Source organism: Symphodus melops (assembly GCF_947650265.1).
Source record: "Symphodus melops genome assembly, chromosome: 21".
NCBI lineage: Eukaryota > Metazoa > Chordata > Actinopteri > Labriformes > Labridae > Symphodus > Symphodus melops.
The window spans coordinates 6,523,536-6,542,430 of NC_136711.1; the positions used below are offsets into that span (position 1 = coordinate 6,523,536).

The window sequence follows — 18,895 nt, forward strand, 5'->3', positions numbered from 1 at the left end:
TAAATTGTAAATAGACTTGACCTTGTATGGCCCTTTTCTAGTCTACTTCGAACTACTCAAAATGCTTTTACACCAAATGTCACATATACTCACACCCTGATGGCAGAGGCTGCTATGTAAAGTTACCATCAGAAGTAACTAAGCCAATTCATACACACCTAAACTGCAGCTGAAGCGGCTTGGGGTTAAGTGGTTTGCCCAAGGACACATCGGACATGTGACTGCAGGAGCTCGGAGAACAAACCCCAGACGTTCAGTTTGAGAAAAAGACAGTCTCTACCAACTAAGCAACAGCCCCCCCCCCCCCCCCCCCCCAATTTGTAGCCCATATACCTTTATTGTAGTTTTAGTCAACAGCAACTCAAAGCGTAATAGTCAGGTTTTAATTTTTAAAAAGTGATTTTATTTTTAGTCATAACGAGTCGTCAATACATCTATCTTATTGATAATTCAAGGAGCTGAACACAGTTGTCAGTGAATGGTGGCAAGATGATAGGTTCTTTTACCTTTTTTTCCAAACTCATTAACGCAACAGATGTTGCCCTAAACCACTCTCTCAGACCACAGCAATCATTTTAGTCACATCTTGTCTCATTAACAAAAAAAAAAGTGTCAGTTTTCTAAATGCGTCATCTTCGTTGTGGAAAATTAGTAATTGATGAACATATGAACAAAATATTTTCCATTAACGAAATGAAAACTGAGTAGAAGTGAAGAGGACTGGTTATTCAGCTGACATCACAAATGACCCATTGCCATTTTCTTTTTTTATTGTGTGAATACTAAATGTTGTACCTTCACAATAAATTCTTTTGAAATATTTTTTCCAAACATTTCATAACAATTTGTCATACATAATAAATTATGTTTTTCCTTTCCTTCTCAAATTCAAAAGCTTTATTCTGCATGTACGTTTATAATATCACAACAACAAAATAATATAATGATGGAGATAACAAATTTTATTGCAGATATGTAAAAAAAAAAAAAGGCATACTTTTTCTTGTCATCTCTTTAAGTTGTTTTGCATAATCACATGCAAACTGAAACCTCACATTCATTCGTTTCACTACTCTATTCACTTGCCACAATCAAATACCTTTTTAAGGCAAACTTAGCATGAATAGAGTCTAATTCAAAGTTAATGGTAATATCTATATCTTGAATTGGCTTATTTCCCCTAGAGTTCATTACAGCTATATTAATTTATTTGTACAGTAATGACAATAGGTTTATGAGCTGTTTGTGATCCCGACCAGGACGTCAGGGGTTTGATCCCCCGCTCCCCAAGCTACATCTCCGATGTGTCCTTGGGCATGACAGTAAACCTCAGGTTGCTCCTACTGCGTCATCGGCTGTGGTAGAGTATGATGTGTATGAATAGGATTAGTTACATCTGATGGACACTTTACATAGCAGCCTCTGAGTGTGTCAATGGTGGGACCTGCGGTGTAAAAGCACTTTGAGCAGTCAGAAGTCCAGAGAAGTGATGAACAAGCTCAAGTCCAGTCACCATTAAAACATGTGTTTGTAAAGGATGAAACAAAGGGGACATTTTTTGCATGAAACAAGTCAGAGCTATTCGGAGATTATTATCTTCTGTGCTCACCTGATGACCACAATAATACCGTCAAAGATGTTGTAGGGATTCTTGATGTAGCCAAAAGGTCCGTAGACTAAAACCTTCAGTAGCATCTCCAGAGCGAACAGGCTGGTGAACACAATGTTACTGATCTCCAAGGCATTGGTCAACTCGTCAGGCTGAGAAAAAAAGAGAGAGAAACAGAGAGCGGAGTGATTAACAGACTATTGTGGTATGCTACACTTCTGCTTTAAATTCCAAATGGAACAAGAGCTAGAACATTTGGGGCTTGTTTCAGCACTTTGAACGTCCTCCAATAGTACTGGATGAACATCATGTATCATCTATATAAAACCTGAAAATCAGCAGGATGGGTAAGCAGGACATATATGACTACAGCAAAAACACCTGCTGCTCAACATGTGCACATGGAAATATGCCAGTGATTTAATTCCATTGAAATATAACCCACCTATCTTTTCAGACTTGTACAATACACAGCCTCAACCTTTATCTTTGCTGGATATGCCCAGGACGTCTGCTCAAAGCTCATCAGAGAATTGAGCTGCCACTCACATCAAGATCAAACAACTTGAGTGTGTATGTGTGTGAACATTTGAGCATGGGTGTGCCAGAAAATGACAGGGAAAAAAGTGAATAAAAAATGGCGTTGCCGACAGACAAGAGTAAGGATTAAAGCCTCAAATAAAAATCAAAGAACCTCCAAACCTGACACAATATGAACCTCAGACAGCCATAACAAGTATCCATAATTATGGCTAAGAAGAAGGGTCAGTGGGGATGCTGTCATTTGTCTGTGGCCTGTGTAGCACTCCAAGCCTCACAGGGCCTTTCATCTCCAAGCAATAAACAGTTTACACAACTCAAACATGGTGTCATATACACTCACATTACACTGACATAACACAGAGGATGGAAGGTGTTCAGGGCCTGATCTGTGTTTGCATGTTCTCCATTATAAAAGTGTGAGGGAATCTGTGCATACATATGTGTACGACTGCCTAGCTGACAGTCTCAATATCCCTTTTGAAGTGTGTGCATAAGTAGAGCTGTCGCCCTGACAGAAGCATTATTCCTGGGCTGCACCGGGAGGTAATGTAATATAATGTAAATACAGTGTGTGCCATTAAGTCTACTCTGGCGGGCTGCCACTCTTCACTTTACACCCTGACTGTCTAAGCAGACTTACTAAAAAAGTAGAAGAGAATCACAAAGAAAAAAAAACCCACAAAACAGATCCTCATGTTGTATTATGGCACCAGTTTGTCTGAAGCACTTCAGAATACTGACACATGAATGAGTAGGTAATTTTCAAAAAGTGTAACCAGTGTTGTTACACTGTTTTATGGTCATGTTTGAAAGAAATGGTTGCTCTAGTCTTCTTTCTTTAAAGCGGTGGTCAATCAAAAGCAAGCACAGAGCAAAATTAAACGCTTTATGCAACTCTAGTATCCATCCAATAAACACTGTATGAACCCTGACCCCATGACCTCCATTCTAAAAAACAGAACAAAAACAAAGACTGTAGCAAGCCTCTCTTAGATGGGTTAGTTAGGCAAATTGTGCCTGTATTCATCCAAAAAAAAAGGTAATTCAGTGTTTAGGCTACTGATGTTATATTTGTTTCATTCACTTTCAACATATAACCAAAACTGAATGTCTATTTCTCAAAAAGTTTTCTTTTAACTTTTTGCCTTGCAGAAGTGTTCTCAAGGATGTATGACCAAAGGATAAGTGATATTTAATGTGGCCCAAGATGCAATAGACTGAATCCGTTCTTCTCGGCTGCACGTTAGGTATTCATTTGATTTCAGCAAAAAAAGTACGGATTTTCATAACCACAGCATGGCAGCACATTTACTGCTTGCAGAAATGTTAAAGTGTATGGTTGGAAACTTGAAAGGGGTCGTTCTTTCTGTGCTCTGAGGAAGCAGTCAAAAGCAACCACTGTCTGCAGATATCTTCAATAAGGGCATCTTGACAGCACTCTTGAGTTCGAACCTAAGTCAAACCTTACAAGTCATTTCTCAGTATTAAGTCATTACTCCCATAAGACCAGGATGCAACCGAGTGCCCCAAGGCAGAAAAGATGTCCAGCAACACCAAAGCCTTATATTGCAGCATAATTGAAGGCCTGAAACTTCAAACTTGAATTTTACTGACTTTTTAGAACTATTTATGTTAAAATTGTTTCTTTTGCGTTATAGTGACAGGATCCTTCAAGGCATTACCTTTGACCTTCTGCTTATGTATTTTGTGCATAATGTATGTAATGCACGCTTTATAATGCTCCTGGATGAATACAAGAAAAAGTGACTAGGTTGGCCTGTTCAAAGATTAAAATAATTCTATTCAAAGCACAATGTCCATGTGCAGTTCAGAAATTGGCAAGGTAGCTGGGGAGGTGCCATTCCACTTCCTGAGCACTGCCGATGTGCCCTTGAGCAAGACACTGAACCATAAAATTCTCTGGAGTGCTTGCTGTAAGCAGCCCCCTCACCATTAATGCATGTTACTAGGATCTGTATTTCCATGTGTTAATGTCCATTAAGAAGAGTGTAAATCAAATTTCCCCTTGCATGATTATTAAAGTATAAATCATTATTATTATAACAGAATAACATAAAGTATAAATTATTATATTATAATAATAATTATTATAGCATTGTGCTGGGAATAAGTCCTTAAACAGAGATTGGAAATTGGTCCTGATATATAGTATATAATTAAAATGACATTTTATAGATATCTTTGAAAATGTGTTTGTTCACTTTATGAGTCTCTCGGTTTTGCAAAAGCACAATAAATTTGACCAAATCCTATTTTTGATTGATTAGATACAGAGCACCAGACTAACATAGTCTCAGTTTCAAGTATCTTTCAGTATAGAGTGTCATGATGCTGAACTTGGTATTGATAGCTAATCAATATTTTGGTATCATGACAACACAAGTGTACCATGAGGCTGAGTTCTTCCCAACATATTAGGTTTAATTAACAGTTTAGGATAATTTCTAAAGTGACCCTCAATTGACAAATAGTTTGTGCTTTTCTGTTACGCACTTCGGAGCTGAAGCTCCCTTTCCTGTCAATTTGCATGTTTCTACAGCACGCGCCACAATTTGTCTCCGGAGTGTGCCAGCAACGCCACTCCACTCACCTCCGTTCCAAATGTGTACTGAGTATATTTTTGACAGAGGCCGCTGCAAGCAAACTTCAAGAAGAACAGCGCAGTGCAGCATGGACAGGAAGTCAGATAATGGAATGCACCAGAGAATCTAATAAAAACATTGTATACAGACTCCTGATCATAAAGTAAATCCCACCACTTTTTAACGTGCCATCAAAGCAGGTAACAAACCAGAAGCAGACCCGTTTGGGTGGGACGTGTACTACCCCATGCTCAAGGTCGTGTAGTATAGGATGGAGAAAATTCATGGCACTGACAGAACGTAGAAGGCAACAACTATGTAAAAATCTTTGGCTGATTGTAGAAATCTATTTACATAACAGATTATAAATAAACACTAGAATCTGTTCATTGGGTTCTGGATTTTTAGCATGGGAAGTGTTCTGGTTTCTGTTTGTCGTGCATTTGTGCACTGAGCTGTATTGACCATTTATGTGTGAGCAAACTTTGTTTTGCACCACAAGAAAGTCTATACGTACAGCAACAAATTTAAATGCTTTTAATTTGCAAAGATACATTTTTGGTATTGAATTGACTCGAACTAATCAGTGGTGAGTGTAAAAAATCCCCTTGTGTATCACAAAGTCTTTTTATAGGATTAAAAAAAGGCTGAAAATGTATTCGACAACAGTGCAAAAGTATTGATGCTTGCTTGTTTCTTAATTCAAAATACAATAATAGATAGATACAATAACAGCTTTCTTTTAAAAAAAAAAACCATCAAGAAACCTCTGGTTTACACCAAACAACGGAATTTTCATCCTGCCTATTTTCTTGAAAGCAAAAATTTACTACACCTGAATCCTCTGGTCCCCAAAATGCCTCTTTCCTCCCTCCAATAAAAAGATGTGTTAGAATTCTTCTCCTCATCAATAAACACTTTTTTTTAAATGATTTGAACAGAAATCAGATGATTACATTAATTAAGGGCATTTCACCAAATTACATAGTCCACATGTTAGTGCTAGCACCATCATGCAATACATGTGCAATGCAAAAGGGACAGTGAAGAAAACATGAACAAAGATGAGAGGAATATCTTTTTTCTGCCTTTCCTTTGATAAAAAAGAATAATTTGCCCACAGCCTGCAGTGCAGCCCCTTGCCAGGGAAACCCACTTCCTGAAAAAAAAAGCAGTTCTCTGTTTCATCTCACCTCTTTGTCATTGTCTGTGTCTCTTGTGTCTGTTTCTGCGTTCACAGACACAGACAAATCTATTCGTTTGATCCCAGTGCTTTATTGTGTCCATTCATTTGCTCGCTGACGAGCGAGGCAGCGGCAAATCCTTTAAACAAGCACATAAGCTTTGTGCGATTAAGAGAAGTTCAAAGGGTAAACGAATGCTGCTGCACTTAGATGTTTATGTGTTCTTTTAGATGAATGCCCTCACACGCCGCCATACAGAAACACACACGCACACCCTTGTGAACAGATGTGTGTAATATCAAAAAATACAGAGGGATCATCCAAGAGATAAACTAAAAAACCAAGTGGGCCACACACATCAACCTACACCTCACACTCAACATTCATTACCATGCACATGTGCTGTATGCACAAAGCCCTTCATAGAAACACTTTACCATACCCATAGACAAAAAACATGCGCACATAGCTTTATAATAGATGTGATTGATAAGCCAGAACAAAAAGTACACTTTTTATGAGGTGAGACTTGGACTGTAGACATCTGGCCTTGAGAATGAGGTTCAGGTCATTATTTTTCCCCCACTGTTTCGCTCTGCTATTGTTCCAGCTTGTATATTAGACATTCCTCAGACATCATGCAAGATTACTGCAAGAGAATGAGACCATAAAAGTGTTTCTCACACATAGAAAAGCACACAGGAACGGAAAAAAAAACAAAAAAAACAATTGGCAGTACAAAAATACACCAACAACCAACCACACACACACGCTAACATTACCAAAGGTTCAAATACATTAACTTTTCAAATAGGAGACATTTTTAATTGACTAATAGCCACTGAGGTGTAAACGCTACCTACAGGGAGATGAATGTGGCTATGTGCGCAAGTTTGTAACTGAGAAAGATGTCCTCACTTTTCTAATTGCTTGGGTTAATGGCTGTTTCCTAGGTAATGAGGTTGCAGAAGCATTAGGTAGTAAAGTGTGTTAGATGAGGAATAGTGTAATCGGGTTAGTGGTAATGTAATGCCACCTAATCTGATGTGATTTAATCCAATATGGATACTATGAGCCACACCATTCGAGAATGTCAATGATCCAGCACTGTGTGTTTGTGGGTGTGTGTGTTACTTTAATCAAGTGGTCTGCTTTGAAATGATATAGAAGAGGACATTTCAAGCATGAAATGTTAAATGATACATTCACTATCATGGTTGGTTGATTGTGTTGGTTGGTTCATAATGATGAGGATATGTTCCAGATGACACAGTGCTAGGTGATTTTACCTTGGTTTTTGGATCATTGAACATGATACATAGACCCTAAATAGACCATTATTGAAACATACTTTGCTTTTTCAATCAATTAAAAACTCATCCGATCCTTCAATCTGGTGTTCAATTTCAGAGCTCTTGGTCTTTTAAATATCCTAAGATTCTGTCTTTACTGATTATTTTAAGGCTCAATGTCTGGAGCAGAATTTCATATCCAAACGATGCTGTCTTCAGAAAGTCCTCCTCCATTCATCAGCACCCCAATCCTCCCCTATCGCCACACTTCCTCCACCCCTCCCATACTATTTTCACCCGCAAGTGTCTATGAGGCATAGAGCAAACATTTAAACACAACAAACTTTTGTCTTTCTACACATAAGAAAATCTTTTATTCAGGTTAGAAAGTCTCTTTTTTCTCTTTGAATGGAACTCTTGCGACAAAAAAAACAAAAACAAACTCTGTCTCCATACAGCGCCCCTAAGTGGGCAGGGCTGTCACTCTACCCCCTGCTTCCCGCTCTAGCCCTGGAGGCAGGGCTAATGCTTGGACAACGAGGTGTTCACATAAAATTAAAACATGTTGAGGGGACATCGGTGGCGCAGTGGCGTATTGAGGCTCAGTCCTCGCGCGGGCGGCCCGGGTTTGCGTCCGGCCTGTGGCGGTCCTTCCCGCATGTCTCTCCCCACCTTCCTACCGTATCCACTGTCCTCCACTCTATAATAAAGGCTATAAAACGCCCAAAAATAAATCTAAAAAAATAAATAAATAAATAAAGTGAAACATGTTGGAAACATAAACAAGCTGAAGGAAGTGCTGTCCTGTCTATGTGAACACAGAGCTGGAAACAACCCAGGCATAGTTTGACTTTACTTTCTTTTTAATAAGTCATTTCTCGACCATATATTTACATATGGTGTATTTAACATTTTCATTATCAGTATACAGAAAGTCACATATTTTCCTTTAGCAAAATAAGCATTTTGATCAACTAACTTAGGCAAAGTAGTCGTCCAGTTTTTGTTACTCAAATTTGAGTTTCCTAATGTTTGTTTTCTATCAAAACCTCATTTTGTTCTGAGGTTTCTTTTAATTGAACATCCTTAATAACCAGACAATTGATTTTGCACTTTTAAAGGAAAAATGTTTGTCTTTTTGATTCAGTAGATGTCGCTCTTGAGCACCAGAATAAAACCAAACAGTGTTGCAGAGGTGTCGCCGAACACCTCTGCAACACTGAATCCTCCACTCTCCTCCAGTGACCCTTTGCCCTCGCATTTGCACAAAGGAGTTTTCAAATTGGAATGCACCATAATTAAGCACTGAGCGCTAAGCACAAGCGCCGGACAACATTGTCCTTGTCTCAAGGTGCATCGTTGTGTTAGCAGGCTAATGGTAGTGCACTTTAGTTTGCTAGTAGCGTCACAGTGCATGGACATTAATACGGAATAACCATAATATATTAAAAAAAACGTTCCAATAAGCAGTGAGAATAGTATGTTAATCTTCTTTTCCAGGATTGAGGATGAGTAAAATGATGCACATTCTTCCTTTAAAATAAGTCACTTATGTGCAGTTCTTAAAAGAAAAAGAAATACCACGAAAAATTAATCCGGACAATTTTGATTGACATGGTCACAACTGTAGTAAATATAAATATATATATATAATCAACAAAAGATAGCAACCAAAGATACATACTGCATTCCAACACTTTAGTTAATCACTTTTGATTTACTTGTGCTAAGTTACAGTACGATTTTTGTTTGATTTTTGTATTTTTTCGTCAAATTATAAACACCTTTGAAATCAGACCTTGATTCTACAATCAGAGGGGGGGTCAAATGGAAGATTCAGTATCGGAGCTAGTACAGAGAACTTGCAGCATGTTATTTGACATCTCATTGAACCAGGAAATAACTGAATCCACCATTTGATCACTTCGTTGATTCTTCCTTTTTTGATTTCATGGCCTTCAGGGCTGGAAAAAGCCGTCCTTCCATAAACTGGGATTAAAAGCTGTTGTCTTTCCGTTTTGGTCTCACAATTTTACAAATGAGAAAAACACTGTTCTTCGGCTTGCGTTGGAGGGAGGCCAGAGTCTATGGATGCCAACTCTATGTTCCTCAGGCAGGCAGGATAAAAGCTGAATAAATATTGTCTCCGGAATGGAGCAAGAAGATTAGTGAAAAGGTCTTACCACTGTCTGTATGGGTTGGCAAGGAATATGCAAATGTGTGAGCACACAATAAAACATCATGAGCCTTAAACATACTGACACTAGGCATAAATTCCATAGCCTATGGAAATAAAACAAGTCATTACTTTCTATGACCTATGGGAATAAAGAAGTCATTACTTTCTATAACCTGTGGAAATAAACAAGTTATTGCTTCCAATTTATGCAAATACAAGTGTTTGTCTAATTGTACTTTTAAATTTTTAATGTTAAGGTGCTTTCATTTTGGCCACAGAGTGAAGAGCTTAAGGAGGAGGATGTAAAATACAAACACAGCATTCAGTTAATCCATAAGGAAGGGAGCGACATATTGATTCAATGAGGAATATATCTTCATCCTGCAGATAATTTTGGCTCACACTCAAACAAGTGGGGTCTCTTTCTCTGCAGTTTCAAGACAAGCTGACCAAGTCATTTTTCAAGTGTGACCTTTTGCCACCTACAGCTCTTTTTACAACATCAGTTTTTGAAAGGGCACATATTATGAAAAAGAATATACTAATACACTTTTACACTGTTTTTGAACATATACTTGTCTATCATGAGTGTCTACCACCCCACAAAATGTTAAATAAACCCATCCAGTACTTTGTTTGTGGTCTGCATAAGTCACAACCCAGAGCAAAGTGCTCTGTTTCAAATTGCTTTCCTTGAGACATCACGGTGGGATTCTGGATTCCCTTGTATCTCCATCATTGACTCCACCCCCAGCCTAGAGCAAGATTTTTTCGCAGGTCTGCCATTTTCATTTAACGCTAGTGAAGGAGTGACCAGGAGAAATCAGGGGGGGCTCATTGCATTTAAAGGGACACACACCAAAACAGAGTGTTCTGAGAGAGCTTTATAATATGTCTTCTTTAAGTGCTGTCAGAACAAGTTTTACCACAGGACCAATAATGTCATTCAGCCTCAGCTACATGATTTGTATAATGCTTAAAAGCATATACTAGCATGCAAACACTCTCATTTAGGACATGGTAAATGTCATGCTGACCTATTGTAACCAAGTTGTTATGTTTATTGTTGGCATGTTAGCTTGCTAAAGTACAAACTGGGAAAACTCCAAAAGATCCATCCTACGTCTCTTAGATCCATCCATTATCTTTTACCATTTGCCTCTAACCTACACATCAAGAGGTAATTACTGCCTTCCATCCTCACATAGTGGGACAAAAAGATCAAACTCAAACAAACACACATAGCACAGTAATGCCTCACAGTTCAGCAGCACTCAGAAGTTTAAAGACCCACTCTACAATATGTACTTTCTTTTCAAGTGCATTGCTTTCAAGGTTAATAAAGTAAAACAACTCCTGTGGGAACTGTAGACCAAATGACCCAAAAGTTACAGTTCAGATCACTTTGTGCTCATGTAACAGCTACACACTGAATCAATATTCATGTCAGTGCTAAAAAGCTTCAACTATAACGGCAGCATCCATTTCTAAAACAGAAACCATGCATTTCACCCCACTTCTCCCTTGACACTCCAGTCTTTTCTATCCCTTTTAACCTCTCCTCAAACTATTTTGGCATCAGCATCATGACTGAGGAAGGGAAAAGACTGACAGGAGAGCTTCAGAAAAAGGAAGCAGGGAGGTGAGGGATTGACTCTCTCTGGCTATTGAGACAGAGAGACATTTCTTATGTAAAGTGAGAGAGAGGTTGACCTTCCCAAGTAAACAGACGATGGGCTGTGTCACATAGTTGGCAGACGCACAACTATTCCATCAGCTCCACCATAAATGGTAACACTCTTAAACTGAATAGAGATAAAGCAGACACCGTCTTCTTGCTTGTCCAATTCGTCCGCCTCCACTCATCCACCCATCAGCTCCTCTATCCTTTCACTTCCAAGTCCTCTCACTCTGTCATCCCTATCCAACACTCTATTTAATCATTTCTTTTATCCCACCATCTCTCTGTCCTGCACATATTTACATTCACTTCTTCTGCTGGCCTCAAAGGGTGAGCACGTACTGTATGAACAGTCTCCTAAGTGTTTCAGAATGTTTGTGTTTGTTGTGTGCATTTAAAGATAGGATGCAGACGGGAGGCTTCTGTTAAGTGTCTTGGACAGTGAGGGTTCAGGCACATCAGTCCCTGATGGGTTGCAGGTTAACGACACGTCTGTGTTTAAAGGACACGTGTGTGCATATACACTGTCGACTGCGGTGATTCCATTCAACAGGGCAGTTTTATAGCTATGACATTACAAAGTACATCCTGTACCTTAATGGGAATGTTTGTGTTTGAATGCATTACAAAGTCTGATCCAGTTCCCCAGTCTTAGAGATATAATTCCAAAGACATCAAGGACGGCAGCAGTAGAACTAAAACAAAAGGACACTGTGCTGTTAAGGTTACAGCACCTAAACTTTGGAACTTTCTTCCTCAGAATCTGGGAGAAGTGAACTCTGTGGACATTTTGTAAAAGTAATTAAAGGAAGAATGTGCTACTTTTTGATCAAGTAGATGTCACCCTAAAGCACCAGTACTAAACCAAAACAAACTGCTGTTTGGCGACACTTCCGCTATTCTGAAGTTTGTTTTTTTTTCCTCCAGCGGCACACCTCCAAGCCTTCTCCACTTGAGTTACAGGAAGGAGTTATGAATTACATTGCACCATAATTAAGAGCAAGTGGTGGACAAAAGTGTCCTTTGCTCGAGCTGCAGTTGCCTGTGACCTGCATTGTTGTGTTAGCAGGCTAATGTTAGCACACTTTGGTTAACTTATAGCTACATACGTTACATTACACATACACTGCACATAAATGGAGACAGAATGCCCGTGATCCAAAGACAGTTACATGACATCCAAATAAACAGTGAGTAGGCTGTGTTATTGTTCTTTCTCTAGTCTTAGACTAAAACAGTGTTATACATGAGGCCATCCCTTTCCTGTAAACATGTTTTAAACATATCTCATACAACCATACAGCTGGCAAGACGCAATCTTCTCACTCATTAGACGGTCATGACTCAGAGAGACATTTACAGAGGATATATGTTATTGGAATTTTGGTTCTATTTATGTGTAAAATGTGTATCTTGATTTAAAGGCTCATCTTCTTTTGTTCAACTGTTCATGCTTCTTAATCATTGTCTGTATTTAATGTCTCAGTTTCTCTAACAAAAAAAATTGTGAAGCACTTTGTGGCTTCTGCTCTTGAAATGGTGCTACAGGAATTCACTTTAAATGTAAGTTGTTTTAAATGTTTTATATTCTAACTGCTCTTTTATGACAAAGCTTGACAGATATTTAGAACAATGGTTAAAAAAAAGTTTTAAGTTAGTGTAAGAGTATACAGGGATGTGCCAGTGGCTTCTAATACCCCTCTGCATGAAAAAAGAAAAAATGCCTGCCGGTCAACATTAGCATGGGTTTAAACAATTCAGATGTTTAAAAAAAAACAATGCAAATAATGAATGAGGAAGGAAAAACACTCAGTGTCCATAAAGCCTCGGGGGTGCACAGAGAACACTTTGAAGTTAAACCCATAAAATACATACATCACTGAGTGTGAAGCTCTGTGTGCATTAACTTTGAATATTGTATCCATTACTACTCTCTTATTTCTGAAACATCTGATCAGTTATCAATCTTAGAATTCATTTGGAGTCATGTTTGTAACAACTTGAAATAAATCCACTGTACACCCTGAAGCCATTTATCTCCTGATTCTTGCACTCTTCGTCAGTAAGTCACTTAGTCTGGCTAACTATTTTACACATGTAGTGTGTTTATCTATGGAATCCATAAAGGTACAAACACCAGCAGTTGCAAAAACTCTTTTTGACAAACTGTAAGCACATTGTCTTGTGTCAAATGTACCCATCCTGTTCATAGGCAGCAGAATATATGATGAATCAGCACATCATGTATAGTTTTTGTCAGTGAAAGAATTGACTGGTCTTTAAAAGGAAGCTTCAATTCCAGTATTTCATGGTTAAAATAGTTGATGTGTCATTTCGTCCCATGCAACAGCTTCACCCTGTGTGCAAAGCACCAGCAGAAAACTTGACTCAAGAATGTATGGAAATATAAACCCAGAGTCTCCACCATGTGGATACATGGTTACAGAGACAAAAAAAGGCTGAGATCTATGTGTGAGGATAGACTTCCAATCAATGAAGCGTCTCAGTAAAGTCTTCACCAGCCTGTCTGGAGACTGAAGGAATCCATGCTACTCAAACTAAGTAGGAAGAGGAAAGTTTTGAGGGAAATGAGATGTGAAGGAGAAGAAAACAAGGTGTAAAAAGAATGAAAGACAAAGGAGGGAGTAGAACAGAAGGAGAACAGCAATTAGGAGAAGGAGCAATGGCTTAAAATGAGAAGGTGAATTATATGAGATAGGACTGCACGATATTACAAAATCATGCCTGACGAAAATGCAATAAAATTATTCAATGCTGTTAAAATTGTATGAATTGTGGTAAATACACAAATTAAGCAGAATATTTAACTCTCCTACTACTAATGACCTACTAACACCGTTTTCTGCTGTTCTGTCTTTTCAACAACTCACTTCTTAATCCAAAAATCTCTGCAATATCGGCACTTGATAGTTTGCTTTAGCGTCATCTGACTGTATAAAGGGGTGTAAGTACATAGTTATTATACACAGGCCTCCATACAGTACATCTGATAAAATGTACATAAACTGAGTGAGAAAGCATTGCTTGCCTACATTAAAAGTTTTTTTTTTTTTTTACTCAATGCGATGAATTCCGACTATTGCAATGTGTCTACTGCAAAGGCTCATATTGGTATAACAATAAAATTGCAGTTAATTGTGCAGCCTATTGTTTGGGATGACACGGGAAAGATTACACAAAAACAACACAAAAAGAAAAAAAAGGCTGAAGAGAGGAAAAGTCAAGATCGAGCAAAAAACAGCTATAAAACCTGTGTGTGTGTGTGTGTGTGTGTGTTCCTGCTGAGGATGTTTGCCATCTGGATTTGTTTATAGGCACTGTGTCAGGGACCGAGAGTAACCCCATAAACCTGGCAAAGCTTCAATCTCCTACTACACACCTACACACACACACAAACAAATAAACACAACACTTGTGTCACTTACTTAACTTGTGTTATACAATCTTATACAGAAATACAGGGACAAAAAAACTAAATAGAATTGTCTCATCGACGGCACATATTTGGAGTCTTGAGCAACAGTTGCCAGATAGTTTTAAGTAAAGTAAATAAATTAAATTATCGGAGCAGTGAAACATGAATTACTCCAACATTATTTGTGTTTAATAATTATAATGAAATGTTGGGGGATAACATAAAGTTGATGGACACACTAGTAGCAAACTAAGTGCTTGTGTGAACTAGCAACTCAGGAAGATTTTAGGGGCAGTCTTACTGAAAATTTAATTTTACTGAAGTTCTCGGAATTCTCAGGAGTTCAGTCAAAAGGCTCATGTGACATCCACAAACACTTTAATACAAAATTGCTAACCTTACATTCATGTATTTATAGTTATGCTTTTGCACTAAAGTTGCAGGGTGGATTATGGATTTAAAACCACAAGGAAAATAACCCTAAATTGCTCCCGCTGTGTTCGATCGTGATGTACGAATGTATATGGAGGATTTGTTACATCTGATGGTCACTTAATATAGCTGCCTCTGCCATCAGTGAGTGAATGTGTAGTTGTCACCTGTAGTGTAAAAGCACTTTGAGTAGTCAGAAGACTAGAAAAGCACTATACGATGATACCATAAATTCAAGTGTTAAAGGCTGAGAAAATATTAAAGTTTCTTACAATCTTAAGGACCACATGATGCCTAAGATACTGCAGATTGAGTTTTCTGAAACCTTAGCCAAATGCTCGGATTGGTTACAGAACCCACATCCCTACAAGTTAATATTGTATTGCAAGTTTTGATATTGTGGCAGAAAACAAATGACCCACATAGTCAGAGAATATTTTCCCAATGGAGTCAGAACTTTCCAGCTTCCTTCATTCACAACTTTCCCTTTATAACAATGGAAAAAAAACCCTCTTCCCTCCATTGTTTTTCTTAGTAAGTATAACTTTGTTGAGGTTGTATAAAAAAAAGTAAAGAGTATTGGTGTGTCTTGGGGAAATATGTTCCTATATGAAAAATGATCTTTGCCAAAGTTAAGTATAGTCAATCACACACTGTTCCTTTCTCTGCATTTCCAAGTTGTCATCCAAACAGAGTACATTGAATGCCATTTATTAACTTTAAACCATTTATAATAACCTGGATGTCTAAGAACCTAAACTTCAATTATTCATCTTCAATTTGAGATTTGCTTTACATCCAGAATGCAATCCCCTTGTCTCCAGGCTATTGGTGGGGGCTTTTGTGATTTAGGCTTTTAAGCCCCATTAAAATTACACAATGATGGCACAACTGGTTCAACGCACATTTTTAATCCTTATGATGCAATGTTAAAATTACTGTGGTGTGCCATATAAGAAATGTTTGTCTTTACTGTAGAAGAGGTCACCTGTCTTTTTGACAGGCAGCTTGAGATGGCAGGACAGGGCCTTCAAACTTGTTGGGTGAATCATTTTGAGACTGTACAGACTTCATTGTAACTCACCCACACTGACATCTAACTGAGACATTTTATTGGATCATGATGTGCTCCAAACTAGCTCCAGATGCAGTCAGGTCAATCAGGTACTGTAAAATTACAGTTCTGTATGTATTTACACATTTACACTTGCATTATTTTACTGTTTTTAAATCATAATTCGTTGTTCCTTTAAGTAAACTCAATGAAAAAGACTAGCAAAAGATGCAAAGAAGGACAGGGATTAAGAAATAGAAAAAGACTTGATCAGTTGTCATAGGTTCTTCCTGTTCCATTAAATCACCCCTGTTCCGTTTTCTCTCTGTATCCTCTTTCTCTCATACTCTCTTGTTTCTGTTTTCTCTCTCACATGGCTGTAATTATGCTCATGTAAACATACAAGACCAGAGAGAGACATCAGGAATTTCAGTTGGCCCTGTGGGATCAGTGTGGCTACATAACCACAAAGAATGACACGCACGTGCAAGAAAGATCGGATACCTTTCTTCCTACAAGCTCCAACAAAGTCTCAAATATCCCTGCATACTATGCTGCCCTTTCTACTACTATTCGAACTATGCGTAGGCATTCAGGCTTGCCAGTACCTTAACTGAGAACCATTGATTTCCGTCTAATTTTAACAAGAAATACAGAAAATACAAATGTACACTAACCTGCTCATGGTACTCGATCCCCATGCTTAGAGTATTGATCAGAATGGCAATCATAATCCCTCGTCCAAAGTATTTGCTATCCACAATCTTCCTGAAGGTATCGCAAACCAGCCTCCAAAAGCGAACAACCTTGGCCGCAGTTTTGCCCAGCCGTAGGTGCTTCTTTTTGGGCTGCCGACTGTCTCTCCTGTCTCTGTGGTGGAGATCTTGGGTGAACTCATATAGGCCCTCACTGTCCGAGTCCCCAGGGGTCTCGTTGCCCTCAGTGCCTCCCTCTGAGTCGTTGGCGAGGGCTTTGGCGCAGTAAGGGCAGCTCTCGGGGTCCAATGTCAAAGCAGCTGTGTCCATGGCACTGCTGGTGGTGCTGAGGTCGCGAGCCGACAGCTGGCAGGAAAGCAGGGCTGCAGCAAAAAAGGTAGGATTGAAGGAAAAAGGTCAGAATTGAGAAATTGACACAAAGAAAAGCGCATCACATTGAAATCAGAGTGATGAGATGATTGACGTAGTTAAGACAAACGGTCTAATTAAATTATAATGATTTGTTAAAAAAACAACTATGGGCCCTTGCTTGTGTGTCAGGGGCATTGCGTTTGACAGAGATGGCCACTGTGCACTGAATGAGTAATGACTAGAGCTATAGGCTGAGGCTGTGTGGCTAGCTGCCATGGTCTTCACCAGGTCTACAGGCTGAACAGACCTTGCCTGACTTTTGCTGAGCCTACTGTTTTTTTATAACTTGGCTGGGGGGAAACAAAGCTGGCAGTGAGCTTGAACATGAGGGATTAACATTCATTGACTGTAATGAGCACTTTCCTGTATCTCACAAAAAACACTCTGGACAGTGTTAACAGTTGAGGCTTAATAACTACAGGTCGATTTTATACCCCACTTAAGTGGTGATTGCAGAAAAAAGATCGCATCCAGTGATTTCTCACTGTATTTGCCACCACTATGGAAATTAAACCCTGATTGTGCCTAAATGAGACACTTTTGTTATTTTCAAACCCCATTATGCTTTCCAGTTTTACACTATATGCAAGTGCTCAGCAAATAATGTTTTATTCAAGACAGCTAACTCAAAGGAATGCAGCTAATAAATAAAATACACTACTTCGCAGTTTTTTGGTTGCATTTGTAATCATAGTTTTCGGATCAAAATATTCGTGACCACATCTCTTTGGCTACCTGTGGGAGTGTGTGTTTCCACCAGGCTTGATGGGCGTCTCTCCAGGGGCATGGGTGGGATATTCAGGTTGAAGCTGAAATTAGTCAGAGTGCTGCCTGCAACACTCCCTCGTCTGGACTCTGCCAAAGCTCGAGCCTGCAGAGTGGGATAGTTTTTAGGACCTGGAGCAGCAAAGGGTACAGAATTTCTCTTCATATTCCTGGACATGGGAGCTGGGGCCAAGGAGAAGAGACCCAAAGATGTCCCTAGGTTTGAGGGAGAGGGAGTACAGCATAGAGTTTCTATGTTGAGTACGCTGCGAACCACAGATGAATCAGCAGCTCCAGCAGCAGAATTGGACAAAGTGGACAGGTTTGTATCAGAGGTTGCTGCAGCCACAGAAGAAGGCAAGGCCAAAGCAAGATGTCCAGTGCTGGTAGTTGCTGCAAGAGCCCCGCCATTGTTGTTAGGAGCACCAACCTCTAAATCCCTACCCTCCAGACACCTGATGCTCCCTCTGCTCCTTACGCTGCCATTCCTCAAGTGGTAGTGATGGTGGTGGTGGTGATGATGGTGCACCATGTGATGTGCAGTCATGGAACCCTGCCTTGATGACTTCCTCCTCCGTCTCTGACTTCTTTGGGGCTCTGCTGGCGGGGGTGTGGCGGGGATGTTGATCCCCGCACGGCGAGCTAAAAATCTACAGACATGGGCCACTTGTTTGGCCCCCTTACGAATTATGTGAACCAGGTACTTGAGGAGTTCATCGTAACAGGAGCCCGGCTCAGAGAGGGAAGCAAGAGTGCTAGCGTTGGACATGAAGCGCACCCTCTGCTCTTTCATCAGCTGACTTTCCCTCTGTTTGGTCTCTGAGAACTGGGTTGCAATGACGACTAGGCACAAGTTGATCATGAAGAATGAGCCAATCTATGGACAAGCAGAGGTATAAGACATTGTTATTGGAACATGCTAAGTGGATGGTCATACAACTGACCCGCTTGTTCGATCATCTGCAGACAGATATCAAGAAAAAAGTGGCA

General features: G+C 39.3%; 1 protein-coding gene across 14 annotated transcripts in view; it reads right to left on the reverse strand.

Annotated features, from left to right (window-relative positions):
* The window catches only part of cacna1g (calcium channel, voltage-dependent, T type, alpha 1G subunit), a 166,518-nt gene that overhangs the window by 85,870 nt on the left and 61,753 nt on the right, over nt 1–18,895 (reverse strand). For all 14 annotated transcript variants that reach the window (XM_079372658.1, XM_079372670.1, XM_079372669.1 and 11 more), the window contains exons 7-9: nt 17,876–18,782; nt 16,691–17,091; nt 1,610–1,761 (exon numbers count right to left, since the gene is read on the reverse strand). In XM_079372658.1, the coding sequence (XP_079228784.1) occupies nt 1,610–1,761; nt 16,691–17,091; nt 17,876–18,782 (1,460 nt within the window). The remainder of the gene's footprint in view (nt 1–1,609; nt 1,762–16,690; nt 17,092–17,875; nt 18,783–18,895) is intronic.